This window comes from Peromyscus leucopus, chromosome 15 (genome assembly GCF_004664715.2).
Source record: "Peromyscus leucopus breed LL Stock chromosome 15, UCI_PerLeu_2.1, whole genome shotgun sequence".
Lineage (NCBI taxonomy): Eukaryota > Metazoa > Chordata > Mammalia > Rodentia > Cricetidae > Peromyscus > Peromyscus leucopus.
This window is the reverse complement of record NC_051076.1, coordinates 142,236-160,995: the sequence shown is the minus strand read 5'-3', so window position 1 is coordinate 160,995 and position 18,760 is coordinate 142,236. Positions and strand designations below refer to the sequence as shown.

The window sequence follows — 18,760 nt, the reverse complement described above, 5'->3', positions numbered from 1 at the left end:
AATGAAACGGAACAAAAACAAAAACAGAAAGTAAAAAGGAAACCAAAACATTTCTTAAATTCTAGTGCCATAGCTTTTTGTTTGTTTGTTTGTTTATTTCTTTTGTTGTTGTTTTGTTTGGTTCATAAGAAAGAGAGAAAGATACTACTTATCTGTCAGACACATGCATCCTCATGTGGTCGTTGAACTGCTCGATTTGGTCAAACTTTGCTGGGCAGACAGAGTGGTCCCCTCAGTGCAGGCCACCATGCCTGGTGGGCCGGTGCGGGCACTTGGGGGCGTGCCTGTGGGAGGGGTCCCGTTGCTGGCACTGTGCAGGGCCACATGCCGCTCCAGCAGGGTCTTGTGGGATAACTTCTTGCAGATGTAGCACTCGTAGGACTTCTCCCCGCGGTGCAGGCGCATGCGCACCTTGAGGGAGCTCTTCTGGGTGAAGCGCTTGTTGCAGATGCTGCACTGGTAGGCTCACACGCCTGTGTGGGTCACCATGTGCTTGATAAGGTCATCCATCAAGGAGAAGGAGCGCCAACAGATGCTGAACTGGTGGGGCTTCTCTGGTTTCTCTTCAGATCGTATAAATCTTTCGCCTTTTTTAAAAATTTTTTTTAAAGGTTTATTTATTTATTATTATGTATACAGTGTTCTACCTGCACATATTCCTGCAGGCCAGAAGAGGGCACCAGATCTCATTACAGATGGTTGTGAGCCACCATGTGGTTGCTGGGAATTGAACTCAGGACCTATGGAAGAGCAATCAGTGCTCTTAACCTCTGAGCCATCTCTCCAGCCCAGTTTTCTAGTTTTTTCTGTTGAGTTTTCTTCTTTTTGTAGATAAAATGTATGATCTACCAGTTTACTTCTAATTTTGGGAACTATTATAAAGATACAGCAATGTAATGCTGTTTTCTTTTAGAATCATTTTATTTGGTATTCCTTAACTTGTAGCTTGTACTTTTATATTTTTTGATTTGTCAAAGCATTTTGGGGAACAGTGTGGAGTCAGTCTTAATGCCACAGAGCACACTGAAGATAACGAGACAGTTTTAGTTGACAACTTTAGGTAATTACATCTAACTTCCCCCAAACTCCAAATTTTAATGATCCATAGAAATTAGTGCATGAGTTTATGAGCCTTCTCCATAAAGGGTATTGGAATTGTTATTCTGGTAAAGTACCTGAGCTTATCAGATTGCTAGAATAGATCGTAGACAAATGTTACAAGAGTTAGAAGCCGGTCTCCTGTTTAATATCTAGGATTCTTTTGTAAGGTTAATTTACTTCCTAATGTCAAGTATTTTTGATATCTATAAGATAGGTCTTTTTCTGCCCTTGCCATTTATAGAGATAACTTAAGATAATGGGTATAAGAGAAATTGGTGATCTTGAGTCATTGTGGGAACAATAATCTTCTGCATGTAAAGCTTTAAATAGAGGTTGAATGCACATAATTGATCTTTATGTAGGTACACTTATAAATAATGTTGTACTTGTTTTTGTCAGGAGTCACTTAGGAAGAGTGACAATTGCCCCCATTGGATTGGCCTTTGGGCATGCCTGTGGTGTATTTTCTTGATTAGTGATTGATAGGAGAGGGCCTCTACCCCACTGGGCAGTGCTGCACCTGGGCAGGTGGTCTTGGGTTGTATAAAAAAAGCAAGCCACTTCTTCCACAGGGTTCCTTGAGCACTGAGGGGAGGGGTTTGTTGGAGACACCCAATAGGTGTCTAAATATAGGGCTGAGTATTTTCTTTTTCTTTCTTTCTTTCTTTCTTTCTTTCTTTCTTTCTTTCTTTCTTTCTTTCTTTCTTTCTTTCTTTCTTTCTTTCTTTCTTTCCTCCTTCCTTCCTTCCTTCCTTCCTTCCTTCCTTCCTTCCTTCCTTCCTTTCTTTCTCTCTTTCTCTTTCCTCTCCTCCTCCTTCCTCCCTCTCTCCCTCCCTCCCTCCCTCCTCCCTCCCTCCTCCTTTCCTTCCTTCCTTCCTTCCTTCCTTCCTCTCTCTTCCTTCCTTCCTTTCTCTTTTCTCTTCTTTCTCTTTCTTTCTTTCTCTCTCTCTCTCTCTCTCTCTCTCTCTCTCTCTCTTTTTTTTTTTTTTTTTTTTTGGTTTTTCAAGACAGGGTTTCTCTGTGTAGCTTTGGAGCCTGTCCTGGAACTCACTGTGTAGCCCAGGCTGGCCTCGAACTCACGGAGATCCGCCTGGCTCTGCCTCCCGGGTGCTGGGATTAAAGGCGTGTGCCACTGCCACCTGGCTTAGGGCTGAATATTTCAATATCTGTCACTCTCTGCATGTTGTCTGGCAGTGAGTCCCTGTACTTGTTCTCATCTGCTACAGGAGGAAGTTTATCTGATGATGGCTGAGCAAGGCACTTATCTATGAGTACAGCAGAATACCATTAAAATAATTTTATTGCTGTGTTCCTTTATCAGAACAGTATTATTTGGTTTTACTCTAGGTCTCTGGTGTATCTAGTTCCAGGTTCTTGGTCACCCAAGCAACATCAGGTATGGGTTCCATCTTGTGGAATGGGCCTTAAGTCAAATTAGATATTGGTAGGTTGCTCCCACAAGCCATGTGTCCCCATTGGACTAGTATATCTTACAGGTAGGACATCATGTAGATCCAAGGGCTAGAGATTGTGTTGGTGTTTATGTTTCTCCTTTGATAGCCTGTAGAAGCACTTTGTAGTACCAAGAATACTAGCCCGTGTGGGGGAAGGCTGTAGGTAGGCACTGGCTCTACTTGTTTGTGTTCAATGAGTTGTGTAGGTGTGGATGTGGTCTTCAGTTATAGGGCCTTGCTCTCACTTTGTGGAGAGCAGCTTATGTGCAGCAGTAGATGGTCAACAGAAAACAAACTCACCGGCATCTTTGGAGGTTCTTTGTCACATAATGTCATGTTAGGCTTTCCTTTCTCTCTTTATTTCTCTCTCTCTATTTCTCTCTCTCTATTTCTCTCTCTCTCTTTCCACATACACACACAGACACACAGACACACACACACACACACAGACACACACACATCCATTGCATATATATTATGGCTTCCAGTTTTGTGCTTTTATGGGATTCCTGTGTGTGCTAACGAGTGGGTCTTTGTGTTTATATCTGTTTCTTGCACCTGATTGGGGTTGTTTTTCTTCTATTTACTTGTTTTGTACCATTCTGTTTATTTTTATTATATTATATTAATTATGTTATATTATATTATATTATATTATATTATATTATATTATATTATATTATATTATATTATATTATATTATATTATATTCCTTTGGAAACCTGTTTGTTTTCTAATGATAGACAGAAAGCAGGTGGATGTGGAGAGAAGAAGGAAGTGGGGAGGAACTGAAGGAGTAGAAGGAGGGGAATCATAATCAGAATATATTATAAGAGAAAAAATATTTTCACTACTACTGCTGCTACTACTGCTGCTGCTGCTGCTGCTGCTGCTGCGAGTAAGCCAGTACGGAGCATTGCTCCATTGTCTTGGCTTCACTTTCTGCTCCAAGGCTCCTGCTTTGAGTTCTTGTCCTGACTTCCTCAGTGATGGGTTGGAGTTGTAAGATGAAGTAAGGTCTTTCTTTCCTCATTCAGTGTTGGTCAGGGTTTGATCACAGTAACAGAGAAGCAAACTAATACAAAGGTTTAGAAGATTGTAAAATAAATGAATTACTGTCAAATTTAGTTTGCATTTATTATTATTTTTCATTATAATCTTAGCAATTCAAGTGAACACAAAGCTGCTTATTATGGTATCTTATTTTTTGTTTATGGTGTGCATATAAGTGGTACATATTACCTTTTCATTTGTACAGTGGTACAAATGAAAGTACTTTTAGTATCTTGGAATTCTGAGCGCAATTTGCTGGGAACTCCATTATTTCTTATTTTTTTTTTTTCAAATACAGTCTTAATATGTATCCCAGCTTGGCCTTGAACGAATGATCCTCCTTTGTCAGTCTCCCAGTCCTAGGACTACACACATGGGCTGCCTTACTCAGCTTTGTTTCTGGTTTTATATGAATTACTAGTGTTTCTAAAGTGTTTCTTTAGGTTTTGTAAAATAAGTCTATGTTCATTCTTTCATGGTAGTTCACTAGCTAGTAAATAGTTGAATAAAGATTCAAAACCTATATTTCTCACCTGAATCTATTACATCACCATACAAGGAAAGTAAGGAATTATTTTAGATGACTTGAATTAGGTGTTCCTGCTGGGCGGCAGTGGCGCACACCTTTGATCCCAGCATTCGGGAGGCAGAGGCAGGCGGATCTCTGTGAGTTCGAGGCCAGCCTGGTCTACAGAGCGAGTTCCAGGAAAGGCGCAAAGCTACACAGAGAAACCCTGTCTTGAAAAACCGGGGGAAAAAAAAAAGAATTAGGTGTTCCTCTTCTGATGTAAACTTTTATCTGATCATAATTGAATTTCTTGTAGAAACTAAATTTTCTGTGTATCAAAAGGACCGTGTGCCTTCTGTGTCTGTTACAGACTGATGTCTTCATTGCTCAGCTTCCCCCTCAGTGCCCAGATGAATGTTCACACATGCTCACACATACACACCCCAAACATGCACATTTTCTCCTTATAGCTTTGGGATTAGATGCTGCCTAGCATTAGTTTGAGACGTCCTTTACTAAGTGCCATGTTACTTTTGAATTGTAGTCACTCTAAGTCTTTAGTTCTTCATACACTGCCAGTAAGTTTGACTCAGTGAACGAGATCTCAGCTGCTAGGCTGCTGTTTTGAACTCAGTTTCCAGAGCCTGACTTACTGAGTATTGATTCTTTGTGGCCAGGCTCAGTTCAGACCAGGGCGTGTTCTAAGAGCATTAACTCAGGTTTATCTGTTCTGGACCGTATGTTGTATGTCCATCTGCGTGTTCAGAACAGGAGGGAAGATTAACCGTACCCAGTTTATAGTTAACACCTGCTTAAGACCAAACAAATGTGGAAAAACAGGTCATTCAGTATCTTTCTGTACATTTTATATGTGCTCACACCATATTTTGGGATAACAGCAAGTAAATGTTCTACTGTTCTGTGTTTTGAAATGTTGATTATATAAAGATCACACACAGCAAGTTGTTTATAGCTTTATTCTATATTCCACTATCTATAGTGGATTTTCTGTTGGAATCATAGAAAGGAAAAAGATATGATAATTGCTTTGTGTAGTTCACAGAATGAAAGTGCAAAATGAGGTGTTTTGAATCTAGTTTGTACTAGGAAACCACATTTAAACATTTCTAGGAAACCACATTTAAACAGCGGTGGTTATCGTCAAGTATACAACTTTTCAGTGAAAATCTTCCACAACTCTATTCCCTATAACCTAACCTCCATCAGATAATGCCAAATAAACTGTGTTGAGTACACAAATTAATATATATTAAATGTACCAAATACCTTGCTGGCTGCATTTTTAGTAATGTTTATCTGTGGTCATGCAGGTTATAACTCTGAATTTCTGTTAGGAAAACTAAATTGAGAATTTATAATGCTCCTGATTTAGCTTCACCAGCTGTGCTACAGACATGGACAATAACTCAAGAGGATAAAGTCTAAAAAAAGGACACGAGAGTGACAGACAAGTTGCCTTTACTTCATGCTTACTTGCTTTGTAAGACTTACATGCTACTGTAAGACTTCGGGTTACATGTAGGAGTTAATAAACCTCTAGTTCATAGGTCATGATCACAATATGATGTGCTCTATGAATTTTAGGTTGTTTCATGTAAAATCAAGGATAGTGATTATTGGTTGCTATTTAATTATGAGAATCAAGAAAGGGATTCTTTAGCATGTGAATTTAGTTTGGAGAGATGACTTAGTATTAAGAGCACTTGCTGCTGTTACAGAGGTCCTGGAACTCCGGATTTAGGGGATCTGATTCCTCTTCTGATCTCCCCAGACTCTTGGATGTATGTGATGCACATACCTACACTCAGGTGCACACACATAAAATAAACAGATATATCTTTTAAAATGTGAATATTAAATGTGACCTTTACATCAAAACATATTCTTTATTAATAAAGCTACAGTGAAATAGTTATATAATTGTTCTGTTCTGGTATCAGATAATTTGTGGCTAATGAATAACGACTTAGTGACTGTGCTGGCTAATTTGATGTCAGCTTGACACAAGATAGGGCCATCTGAGAGGAGGGAACCCAGTTGAGAAATAAGATCTGCTGTAGGCAAGCCTGTAGGACATTCTCTTAATTAGTGATTGATGGGGGAGTGTGTCTTAGTTACTGTTCTGTTGCTGTGAAGAGACACTATGACCAAGGCAACACTTAAAGAATTTAATTGGGTGCTTGCTTGCTTATAATTTTAGAGGGTTAGTCCATGATCATCATGTTGGGAAACAGACAGACATGGCATTGGAGCAGTAGCTGAGAGATTGATATCCTAGTCAGAGCCCAGCCCAGGACTCCTAATTCTCCCCCAGTAGTTTCACTAAGTGGGTGCCAAGCATTCATACATTTGACTTATCAGTGTAGGGTCTTCTTTTTCTTGTTCACTCTCAGTTTTTGAGATGGAGTCTTGTATTGTATCTCAGGCTGGCCTCAAACTTGTAATCCATCTTTCTCAGTGTAATTGCTAGGATTGTGGGCATGCACTACCATGCCTGGCATTGATGTAATTTTTATGTATGGTCTAAATTTAAGTATTTCCATTGTATGTGTTGTAGCCTTTTCTTTCAAACTTTAGGATTAGTTGTTTTCACTGTTGCTCATGAGCAGTCTGCAAAAGGCCAACTATAGTTTTAATGCTTTTGGTTAGAGTGGATCAGAATTAGATTTTAAGAAATCTAATTTTATAGTATACTATTTACAGGAATGCCATTTATAGAACATAGCTTTCAGGCAGTGAAGTAAGCATAGTTTCTTTTTAAAAGTTTCTAATTGTTTCCCTTAAAGTTAAATAATTAATTAAACTTTAGGCCATTTGTAGTTGCTTTATATATTTATGTATTTTTTCCTTCGTAACTATCTGCATGTTAGATGAGAACACTTTGACCTTCTAAGTGGCACATGCTTGCAGTTTATATTAAATCTCACACTTTCAAAATTACCTGAAGCTTTAAAATATGAGATGATCATAACTGAGGAAAAAGGATTATGCAGTCTAGGCTAGCCTGGGCTACATAGAGAAAGTGTGTCTCAAACAAATACACAGGCACATGCACCAGCAAATACCGTTGGCTGATAAGGACCTTAGTTTAGTTGAGCAAGCTTATGGGTTAGCTATAGATTTAAGACTGTGTTGGTGATGTTCTCGCTATAACAACAGCAGAGAAGTGTAAACTATTAGCCAAATCAGATGATACATAAACATTATCATTTGAAGTAGGCAAATAATAAGTTTTGAGGTGTGGACATCCACAAAGTAGAATGGCAAATCAAGGTAGGAAGTTATTCTCTTTCTCTTGTAGGAGCTCAGAAGCTTTCATAGAATAGATAGGCTTTGGGTAGAGCTTAATTGATTGCTTTCATTCATTCTAGACTGTTTTCTGAAGAGTGATGTCTATTTCCTTGAGCTTTTTAATTTTCTTGCCAATTTGGATAAACGTGGCAGAAATCCAGCAGGGAGGTCCAGATGAAAAAGAAAGGACTACAGCATTGAAAGGTACATACTTCAATGACTTTTTCCAGCAAATTTCACTGTGCACAGTGAAAGTGTAGAAATACTTAGGTCCTGTGTTCATTTCAGCTGTAAAGTAAGAATGTCAGTGCCTAAGCTATTTGCAAGTACTTATATTGCTTACAACAACCATTACAATGCCTGCGATAAATTATAGACTCAAGATTTCACAGATATAAGACTTCTTAATGCTCTTCCTGCTTAAGGTCATCATTTAATAGCAAAACAAACACTTTCAAGACTTATCAATCAAGATCAGTATCTTTACCATATCTTGCCAAGTGGAGTGTTACATAATCTGACCTTCCTGTTTTCTGTTATGTTAACTGGGACTGAGGATATTTTGTGCAAACCATTCCACATTAATACCTCAGAAGGATTTTTTCTGTGTTGGGGAATTCTGACTTTTAGATGTTTTTTTTGTGTGTGTTTCAATTCTACTGTCTGATATAATTTTATCTCTAGAGGAAGTTTATCACCCAGTTTGTGCTTCTGCTGTTATACTTAAATTTTTTTTTTTTTTTTTTTTTTTTTTTGGTTTTTCGAGACAGGGTTTCTCTGTGTAGCTTTGCGCCTTTTCCTGGAACTCACTTGGTAGCCCAGGCTGGCTCGAACTCACAGAGATCCGCCTGGCTCTGCCTCCCGAGTGCTGGGATTAAAGGCGTGTGCCACCACCGCCCGTTATACTTAAAATTTTAAATGGCTCTCACGGCCCGTGTTGCTGTTTTGAAGACTTTGGAGCCTTTAGGAGGCAAGCTCTTCTGGTAAAGAAGGTCACTAAGGATGGTCTTAAGGGCTGTTCCTACTCCTGGTTATGGCATACTCTCTTAGTCCTCTACTCTGCTTCTGTGTGAATAGCCCACTCTCATGGTGGACTGGGCCGCTCCTCTGTGCCTTCCTGACTGTGATGGTTGAAATGTCCTAAAACTGTGAGCCCAAGCACTCCTTTCTTCCTGAGGTTTCTGTCAGGTTTTGGTCACAGCAGTAAGTGCAGCTGTCTTGGCCCATCTTTTACAAAGACTGCCTCAGCAGATGTGCAATAAAGTAGCATGTTTTCTAGCTCATTTTCTATCACCTTGATCTTTCCTCTAGAGGTGATGTTCAAGGGAATAGTGGAATTAGTGCTTACCTACAGAAAACAAAATGACCAAGGTGATTGTTGGCTTTGAGTTTTCAGAGAGTCTTCTCAGCCAGAAAGTGGGTGATGGCTTGGATTAGGTTTGTAACAAGGGGATAATAAACAATTCATACACTGATGTTAAGAGATAACATAATTTGCTGCCATATGTAGACATGAAATTATTCATATAGAAATAATATTTAATGTTGTAGTCCTAATTGAGATCGCCTGGGATAATAGTGGAACTAGAAAAGAGAGGTCTAAGGACTTACCCTGGGCAGCTTAACCTTTAGAGTCACCCAGAAGAGGAGCAACTAGTGACAGAGACTAGAAGATCTTACCTAGATGGTTATGTTGAGCTTCTGTCTAAACAGATTGTGTTCCTATCTTCCTTGATGTGAAAATTTGATTCTCAAAGTTGTGGCTTTAAATTATAATCTCCCAGGCAGTATATGAGCACAGGTTGATTTGAGGGGGGCAGTATCATAATGTTAAAGGAGTAGAGGTAGATAGACCATAGAGACAGAACTATCTGGATTCTAATTCAGACTTTCCCTTTTGCCCAACAAAAGGAATAACAACCACTCTTATCTTACTCCCAACAATAGGAATAACAATATTTATTATATGTAGGATTGTGCAGAGTGATGATAGCTTCATATTGGTGATACAGTTGACCTTAGGACAACATGGTTTTGAACCTCGTTGCCCTATTTAAATGTCAGGTTTTTGGTCTTTGTTTTGTTATTTGATACAATTTGAAAATCTTTTCAGAGATTATGTATAATGATAGAAACACATAATTTTTTTTAAAGTTAGGTTTATTATAATTGCACAGAATATATTTTGATAATAATCTACTCTATCATTTACTTCCATTAAATATATCAAAATATGTTATCAAATATTGAAATTTATCAGAATTTATGCACGTAAGTACAGGGTGTACATGGTACTAGTTTGTATCAAGAAAAATGTAAACAAATACAGAAATTAATCAGAAATTAACTATTGTTCCCACTGTACTACCACAAAAGTTTTGTTTCTACTGTACTGTTACTGTTGTGATGAATTCAAGTGTTTCATGTGTCTACTTAAAATGCCATGTAATTTAGCCCATCTCTGTGGTCTGTTGGGTTTCAGTATATTTTGTAAGTTTTTAGGCATGATTCTCAGTGTTTCCTGAATGATTTTCAATGCATATAATACATACAACACAGATAAGATAGTTCACCACCATGGACAGTGGCACACAAGCAGGCCATCCTCCACATTGCCAGCATTTGGAACATGTAGGTCACATAAACAAGATTTGGGGAATAGCAAAATGATTCAGTATAAGAAACTTGTATGCTTTAATAGAAAAGAGTGATATTAAAAAGGTGTATTTATGCATCATATTGTTATAAAGAATAATGTCAGGAAGTACCTTTACAATGTAGGATGTAGAGAGCTTGTGATGTTATAAAAAAAAATAAAAGAGTGTAGAGGCCACAGATGTTACATGCTCTGAAGGAGTTCCAGTGTAGGGCAGTCGATAAGTAGTAGCTGTAACAGTTGTAGATGTGGTGTGCTGCCTACCACAGAGGAGCCGTCTATACAATTATCAGAGTGGGAGCTGGGGAAAGAAAGGGATCCAAGAATGCCTTGGAGGCTCATTTCAGATGATGCTTGTTCTATTTCAGACAAGGGTCTCATCTTATTAAAGTCAGTGCCCAGCATTAGTATCACAGCTTCACTTTAAGGCATGTGGTTTTGTGTTTGTAGTGTATATGTATGTTCATGTAGATATGTGCATGTATGGAGGCCAAAGGTTGATGTTGAACATTCTCTACAATTACTCTACATCTAATTTTTTTTGAGACAAGGTCCTTCACTGAACTTGGAACTTTTTGATTTAACTGGGCTGGTGGCAGATGAAGCTAGGCTGATGTCTGTCCTCCAGTGCTGCAGTTACAGACACATTCCTGTGAACTTGAGTCCTCACACTGGTACGACAAGCACTTTAACAAGGGAACTCTCGCCCCAGACCTGTTTTTCTTGAGTTGTTAAAAAATAGAGAACACTAAAACAAATACAGTTAGTCAGTCCATCCATTTAGACTTTGTCCCCTCAGGCTGAGCAGGGTAGGACTGAGTGAAAACTTGCCATACTGCCATCAAGTCTTGTAACAAGAAATGAATACAGTTCTAGGAATCAGAAACGAACTGATGATTGGTGTTGAAGACTTCGGTGCTTTTTTATTTTGTGCAGTGACTGTAATTAAAATGTCTGTGTTATCTGTACAGCATGGAATTTTTATTATTTTGACACAAAGATGTCTCCTTTTGGCAATGATGATGATGATGGTGATTTTTAAAAATCTCTCTTTGTTTTAAGCCTGGTTTATTATCAACATCTTTAAAATATAAACATTAGTTCATATCTGGGCCAGTTGATATTTTTTAAGAACTGCTTTTCTTTTTAAGATAGAATCTTGAATCTCAGTCAGGCTGTCCTTAAACTTGCTATGTCACCTCGATGTCCTTGATATTATACTTGATCGTATATAAAAGGTTGATAAGCAATTAAGGATGACCATGATACCTACTACCTCTACCTCCCCAGTGTGTAAAGGTAGTGTGTACCACTGTGCCCCGTTATTGTGGGTATTGTTTTATCTGTCTCTATCTATCTATCTATCTATCTATCTATCTATCTATCTATCTATCATCTATCTATCTATCATCTATCTAACTATCTATCTATCATTATCTATCTATCTATCATTATCTATCTATCTATCTATCTATCTATCTATCTATCTATCTATCTATCAGTCATCTGTGACGGGTCCTACTAAGTTGCTCAGGGTTGGTTTGAACTCAATGGGTAGTCCTGGATATCCTAGAACTTGCTTCAGCCTGTTGAATGCTGGGATTATAGGTTTGTACCATCATCCCTGGCTGAGAACTTCCTTTTTAGTTAGTAAGAAAAATTTTTATAATTTGATTTTTTTTCAAAAAAGCAAACAAATGGTAATTTCGCATGAACAAATTTTAAATAATTGAAAAATAAAACTGTACTAAGATTTTCTACTGTGCCGGCAGGTCAGTGCCCCCAAGACTCATGCTGTTCAAGGCCCAACTGAATTAGAAAATAAATAAGGAAATGCTTATAAGGTAAATTTTAGAGCAAACTTCAAAGCCTGCAAATCATCTATATCCCCAGAATAAAAAAGTTTTACGTTTGAATTTCTTCACTACCGGGCAATGCTATGTAAACAGTGGATGGTGATCATTGACTTGTTCATTGTAGGATATTAATCTTACATGGAAAGAATGCACATTTGAAGATAGTTTAATTTGTAATGAATGGAAAGTACTTGAGCATATGAAGTTTCTTAAGAATTTTATAATGTATATAATGAACTATCATCTACACCCCTACTTCCCCTTCAGATGCTCATAAAATCTTCCCCAAACCTCTCCCTCCTAACTCCTGTCTTTATTGTAGTTGGAAGGTTTCTCTAACCACCTGGCTGCATGGTCCTTCAGCTGCTTATAAAATAATCATTCAGAGGCTTAATATTAATTACCAATTGCATGGCCTATGGCAGGATTCTCACTAGCTAGCTCTTATAACTTAACCCATTTCTATTAATCTCTAAGTTGCCACATGGCCATGGCTTACAGGTACTTTCTCATCTTGTGTCTCCTGGTGGTGGCTCGCAGTGTCTCTCAGCTTCTGCCTTTCTTCCTGACCTCTCCTTGGATTTCCTGCCTGCCTCTAAGCTGCCTTGCCATAGGCCAATGCAGCTTTATTTATCAACCAATCAGAGCAACACATATTACAGTATACAGAAAGACATCCCACAGCACTTAATTATGTTTGGTTTGTGACAGCCCACTAAATCCCATCAGTGCTGCCCATATGCACATATGTGCGCTGTTTGGAGAGCCCAGTAGCCACACCCTCAGAGAAGAATGATTCTCCCTCTCCCTATAGCTGTCAGCTGCTGATAGCTCCTCACTAGTGGACTAGGCCTGGGGATCATCTCCTTCTGTTCAGGAATTTTTGCTGGCTTGGTCTGATGTCAGTCTTGTGCAGGTAACCACAGCTGGTGTGAGTTCATGATTGTGAAAACCATGCCGCGTCCAGGAGACGGCATTTCACAGTGCTCCTCTCTACCAGCTCTTACATTTTTCTTCTGAGATGTTCCTAGAGCTTTAGTGGCAGGTGGGTGATTGTGGAAGATACACTGGATAACAGTGTACATGTTTGAAAAAATTCAACAGAGTCTATGACTGGGATGAAAAGTGGTGGAGAAACCAGAAGATATGGCAGAATAGTCTGGAAGGAAAGTTTAACTTAAGATCAGTGACATGCTTCAGTGGGCAGAGGCAGCTTTCTGTCAAGCGTTATGGCATGGTGTCAACTCCTGGGTTACACAGGGTAGAAGCAGAGAAGTCCTGAAAGTTGTCCTTGGACCTCCACATACATTGTGGCATCTCTTGCCCACCAGCAGGTGCACACATACACTATGTGGTCTCTGTGTGCGAAAGTTTCACTTAACTTACTGTAATATTGGCAGCAGTGAGGATGGTGAGGATAGTGATTGCTGTCCTCAAAGGAAGGCTTTTGACTTATAGCCAGTCCTGTCATTGCTTGTGGATGGCAATGAAGATAGCTTTGTAGTGAATTCTTCACTTGAAAGATTACCTTTTCCTTTTTCCAGTTTTATAGGATTATGATTTGTCTATCATCTATTATCCATTTGTTCGACTTCTTCTGGACTTTTGGAAACACGTTCTCTACCCGATCCTCTTTGTTTATGTGAATCAATTTTGGTTTATCTTCCTCTACTCTTACTGCCAGCATGCCTACATTCTGTGCTGATGCTTCCTGGACATTAGTAAACATTACTGCTAATTCATTATCATTATTTATAATAACCTTGATTTAAATTCAGTGACTTTACCTGCTGCTATTCCCAGCCTTATTGATGAAGACTTTGATCAAGAAATTTTTGTCGCCGGGCAGTGGTGGAGCATGTCTTTAATCCCAGCACCCGGGAGGTAGAGGCAGGATCTCTGTGAGTTTGAGGCCAGCCTGGGCTACAGAGCGAGATCCAGGACAGGAACCAAAACTGCACAGAGAAATCCTGTCTCAAAAACCAAAAAACCAGCAACAACAACAACAACAAAAAACAACTTAGCCGGGTGGTGGTGGAACATGTCTTTAATCCCAGCACCTGGGAGGCAGAGGCAGGTGGATCTCTGTGAGTTTGAGGCCAGCTTGGTCTACAGAGTGAGTTCTAGGACAGGCTCCAAAGCTACACAGAGAAACCCTGTCTCGAAAAACAAAACCAAAACCAAAAAAAAAAAAAAACAAAAAACAAAAAACAAAAAACCGAAACAAAACAAAAAAAATTGTCTGCTAGTAGTCTTTACTTATTTATAATACTTTTTTTACTTTTTAAAATTCTAATATAATTACATCATTTCCCTCTCTTTCATTTTTTTTTCCTCTGATTGCTTCCAAGCACACCTGTAGCTAGAGTTTTCCTGCCTTTCCCACAGTCAGGACAAATCTCTGTCACCCGCCAGTCCCACAGCTGCTCAGACCCAACCAAGTAAACACAGAGACTTATATTGCATACAAACTGTATGGCCGTGGCAGGCTTCTTGCTAACTATTTTTATAGCTTAAATTAATCCATTTCCATAAATCTATATACCTTGCCACGTGGCTGGTGGCTTACCAGCGTCTTCACATGCTGCTGGTCATGGCAGTGGCTGGCAGTGTCCCTCTGCCTCCACCTTCTGCTTCTCAGAATTCTCCTCTCTCCTTGTCCCACCTACTTCCTGCCTGGCCACTGGCCAACCAGTGTTTTATTTATTGACCAGTCAGAGCAATTTGATATACAGACCATCCCACAGCACTTCCCCTTTTCTTTTTTTTAAAAAAGGAACGTTTTAACTTTTATACATCTCCAAAGCCAGCTTGGTTTATTTGGGAATTTGGGTGTAGCTTCTCTTACTACTTCCTGCTGGAGGGGGGCGCTGTATCTTATGGGGACACAAAGAAAATTTTAGGATCATGGAGTAGTCCGTGAGACTGTATTGTCTGAGCCAGTTGCCTTGAAACAATTCTGGATGTTGGATCATCTGGGCCATGGTGTCATCGGAGACCTTTCAGGTGGTCTTGGCTGGTCAAACCTGATGTATCTTAATCTGGAACAAATCCATAGCCTCTGGCTTTCTGTAGAAACAAAAGCAGAGCCTCTTTTCCAAAGCAACATATCCTTATATCCAAATTTTGAAGTCAAGGTACCTTTAAAATATACATTTTGGCATAACTCAACAGCTTATGCAATCAAATGTTTTTCTTCAGTTACGAATATCAAAGAGAACATAATCCAGATTCTCTGTGTGGTAAACATCTTTATGTGGCTTATGTTTTATATTACCTTGAGCCTATTTGCTTTAAACTGCAGCCTTCTAAGACTGAAAAGGCGCTGTGGCTGCTGGCTCCGCCCACTTCAGCTTCCCAACATGTTGGTGGTACATTTTCCGCTAGCTTTGGGAGCCATCAATTCTCAGAAATAGTGGGTCTATGCTTCTTATCAAAGCAGCGTGTAGCCCAGAAACCTCTTTTTGTTTTGTACTAGCAAAGGCTAAATCCACCATGCAGCTTAATGTGCCACTTGCAGAGGCCTCATTCCCGCCATACTGCAGGTCAAGCGCACACGCCAGGAACCTGCCAGTAACTCAAACCGGCAGCTGCTGCTCATTTGAGGGAGACAATTAGGAAGCTGTGTTTAGTTCCGTTTTAGAATCTTTTCTCAGGTTTTAGGCGGAAACTCTTGTCCCACATTGGGCACCATTTGTAGCTAGAGTTTTCCTGCCTTGCCCACAGTCAGGACAAATCTCTGTCACCCACCAGTCCCACAGCTGCTCAGACCCAACCAAGTAAACACAGAGACTTATATTGCATACAAACTGTATGGCCGTGGCAGGCTTCTTGCTAACTGTTCTTATAGCTTAAATTAATCCATTTCCATAAATCTATACCTTGCCACGTGGCTGGTGGCTTACCAGCATCTTCACATGCTGCTGGTCATGGCGGTGGCTGGCAGTGTCCCTCTGCCTCCGCCTTTTGCTTCCCCAATTCTCCTCTCTCCTTGTCCCACCTACTTCCTGCCTGGCCACTGGCCAATCAGTGTTTTATTTATTGACCAATCAGAGCAATTTGACAGACCATCCCACAGCACACACCTTCTGTGCATGGTTAAATTCATGGCCTCCTTTTTGTAGGGTCTGAGGAAATGCTGAAGGAAGACCCCAGACTGAAATAGTATGCAAGAACAAAGAGCATTTAATATTCCAGCATGCATGGGTTGACACCTGTACAAAATGGCCACAACCCTGAGATGAACGTCAGACTCCTTTTAAACATAGTTAAGAGGAGTTTCAGGGTCAGTTAGGTCATCTTGAATATGATTGGTTAAACAAGCAGCAATTATATTAATATACTTTTAATTGGCTGAGGTTTAGTTTTATCATTTTTTGACACGTCTGCACAAGCTTGGATGTGACTCAGAAGGGGCTGCTGGGTTTGTCCTTGAGACACAGTGAGCCTGACTTATACCCTCTGTGTTTGTTCCTCCCTCGACCCTGGATGTGAGGGTCTTGTAGATAAATGGTCCTTTGTTGGAAAAGACACCTTTTTGTCCTCAGAGAACTGGAACCTAATTCAGTTGTGAAAGTGGGAGTGTTTAACCCCTTCATTTTTCTTTGTTTTACACACACACACACACACACACACACACACACACACACACACACCCCTAAATACATAAATACAGCCTGTTCAGTCTGTGTCATGTTTTCTGTGTGTATGTGATCCCAGGACTGATCACTCCTAGAGATATATCTACTACACATTCTTGCACCATCTTCTCAGGGATCATTTCAGAAGTGGAGGTAGAAAGATTCTAAGAGCCACAGGAAGTTTGCTGTAAGATTGTGTCTCCTAGAAATGTCAGAGAGGCTGCATCTATGAGGATCTGCAAAATACCTGCCTAAACAAGACCCTGATGGGTGATGTTGTCTACAAGACCCCCCCCCCCCCAAAAGGACATCAAGGAGCATGCTGACTTGGAAGGAACAAAGCTCCTGGGCCCTCAACCCTAGACAAGAACTATGGGCCAGGAGTGGGAGAAATGGTGTTTTCCAGGGGAGTCCCCTGCCCCCAAGTTGGTTATCCTGTAAGCTTTTTAATGTGAGGCTGCATATTATGGGTCCGAGTCAAGCAGATTTTGCTAGTTTGTATTTGAAGTGTTCTCCCAAGCCCATGTGTCAAAGACTTGGTTTCTAGTTTTATATTATTGGAATATGGTAACATTAATAATAAGAGGCAGACCCTAGAGGAAGGTTTTAGTCATTGTGTGGTTCCCAGGAGATTGTAAGACTCAGGTCTGCTCTTTTGCTTCCTGCCAACAGTGAGGAAAACAGCTTCTTCTGCTTTCACTTTGTATACTCTGCCCCCAGAGCACTGGGCCAACCCTGTCTGTCAACTCAGACATTGGGACTGTGTTCTAAAATAACAGTTTTCTCCTTTAAGTCATTTCAGATATTGTGTGATAGTACAGGAAATCTAACTACTGTAGCGTCTTGCCCTGTGTCTCTGTGATCTGACCTGTTAGCTGTTGATATTGTTCACAGGTCTGTGTCTCTGTGATTCGACCTGTTAGCTGTTGGTGGTGTTCATAGATCTGTGTCTCTGTGATCTGACTTTCTAGCTGTTGGTGGTGTTCACGGATCTGTGTCTCTGTGATCTGACCTGTTAGCTGTTGGTGTTGTTCATGGATAGAAAACTCTAGGAGTGGATAAGAAACATTCTGAAGTTGACCTAAAATCTGAAGCTCGGGCTTCAGGAATTATACTGAGTGATTTCCAGATGTGAAGCCAGCCTTGCATTCCAGCGATGGGCTCTGTTTGGGCGTGTCTCATTATCCTTTCACACACCGCAGAGACTGCTCTTACTGTTTTGATGATTTTTATAACTTTCTTCATAACTTTGGCATCTGCTTTGATATGATAATATCAACTTCTTAAAATGGACTGGGAGGTGTTTTCTGTCTGTCCTTTGTGAAAATGGTATGGTTTCTTCTTTGTTTTTTAAACTGTCAGATGTTTTGGTCTTTTTTTGTTTTTTGGTGGAGTGTTCTGAAGTTTTAATATGTTTATTGAGTAGATATAGAACTATTTGTGATATTTTGAGTTGGTTTTGTCACATTGGATTGTTTAATAAGGAAAATTTCCATGTTTACTACAATTGTTGAATTTATTGACGTAACATTTATAACTTACATCCCCTGGAAGTACTGGTCTTTTTTTCTTCTTCCTGAAGCTCTGCTTAGTGGATTATCACTATATTTATAAAGATATGATCTGTGTTTTCAAGGCTTAGGTTTTAACTGAATTTTCTTTTTATTTATTTATTTTCACGTGTTCTGGGATTATTCACATTTCTCACTTACATTTAATTTTGTTTCACATTTCTTCAAATGTTTAAGTAATGTCTTAGTTGTAAGGATTCTGTCCTTATTTACGTCATGAGCCTGTGACGGCGTCCCAGCCTGAAAAGCAGGTGGGCCCTCTGTCGTCCCTCTCTTTCCTTTCTGCTCCTTCCTTCCGTCTGGACCTCTTTCTTCTCTCTCCCTCTCCTCTTTCTCTCTCCCTCTCTTCCCCCCCTCCCAATAAAGCTCTAAAAATGTAACCTGGCTCATGACTCTCCTCCAGCACGCTCCTCCGTTGGCATGGCCACCGTGAGCAGTGCCCTGATTTAACCAACATTAGTTACTTTTTATTTACCATGAAGACACTGTAACCAAGACAACTTGTAGAAGAAAGCATCTGATTTGGGAGTCATGGTTCAGAGGGTTTGAGTGCATGATCACCATTGCAGGCAGCGGGCAGGGGCAGCAGGCAGGTGCTGGAGCATGGGC

At 39.9% G+C, this 18,760-nt stretch overlaps 1 protein-coding gene across 3 annotated transcripts in view; it reads left to right on the top strand.

Annotated features, from left to right (window-relative positions):
• LOC114708345 (cotranscriptional regulator FAM172A-like) overlaps positions 1-18,760 on the top strand; it is a 149,915-nt gene that overhangs the window by 31,493 nt on the left and 99,662 nt on the right. For 2 of the 3 annotated variants that reach the window (XM_037211079.1, XM_037211080.1), the window contains exon 2: positions 7,509-7,632. The exons of the other annotated variant lie outside the window; for it this stretch is intronic. In XM_037211079.1, the coding sequence (XP_037066974.1) occupies positions 7,527-7,632 (106 nt within the window). In that variant the 5' untranslated portion in view covers positions 7,509-7,526. The remainder of the gene's footprint in view (positions 1-7,508; positions 7,633-18,760) is intronic. 3 annotated transcript variants of the gene reach the window in all.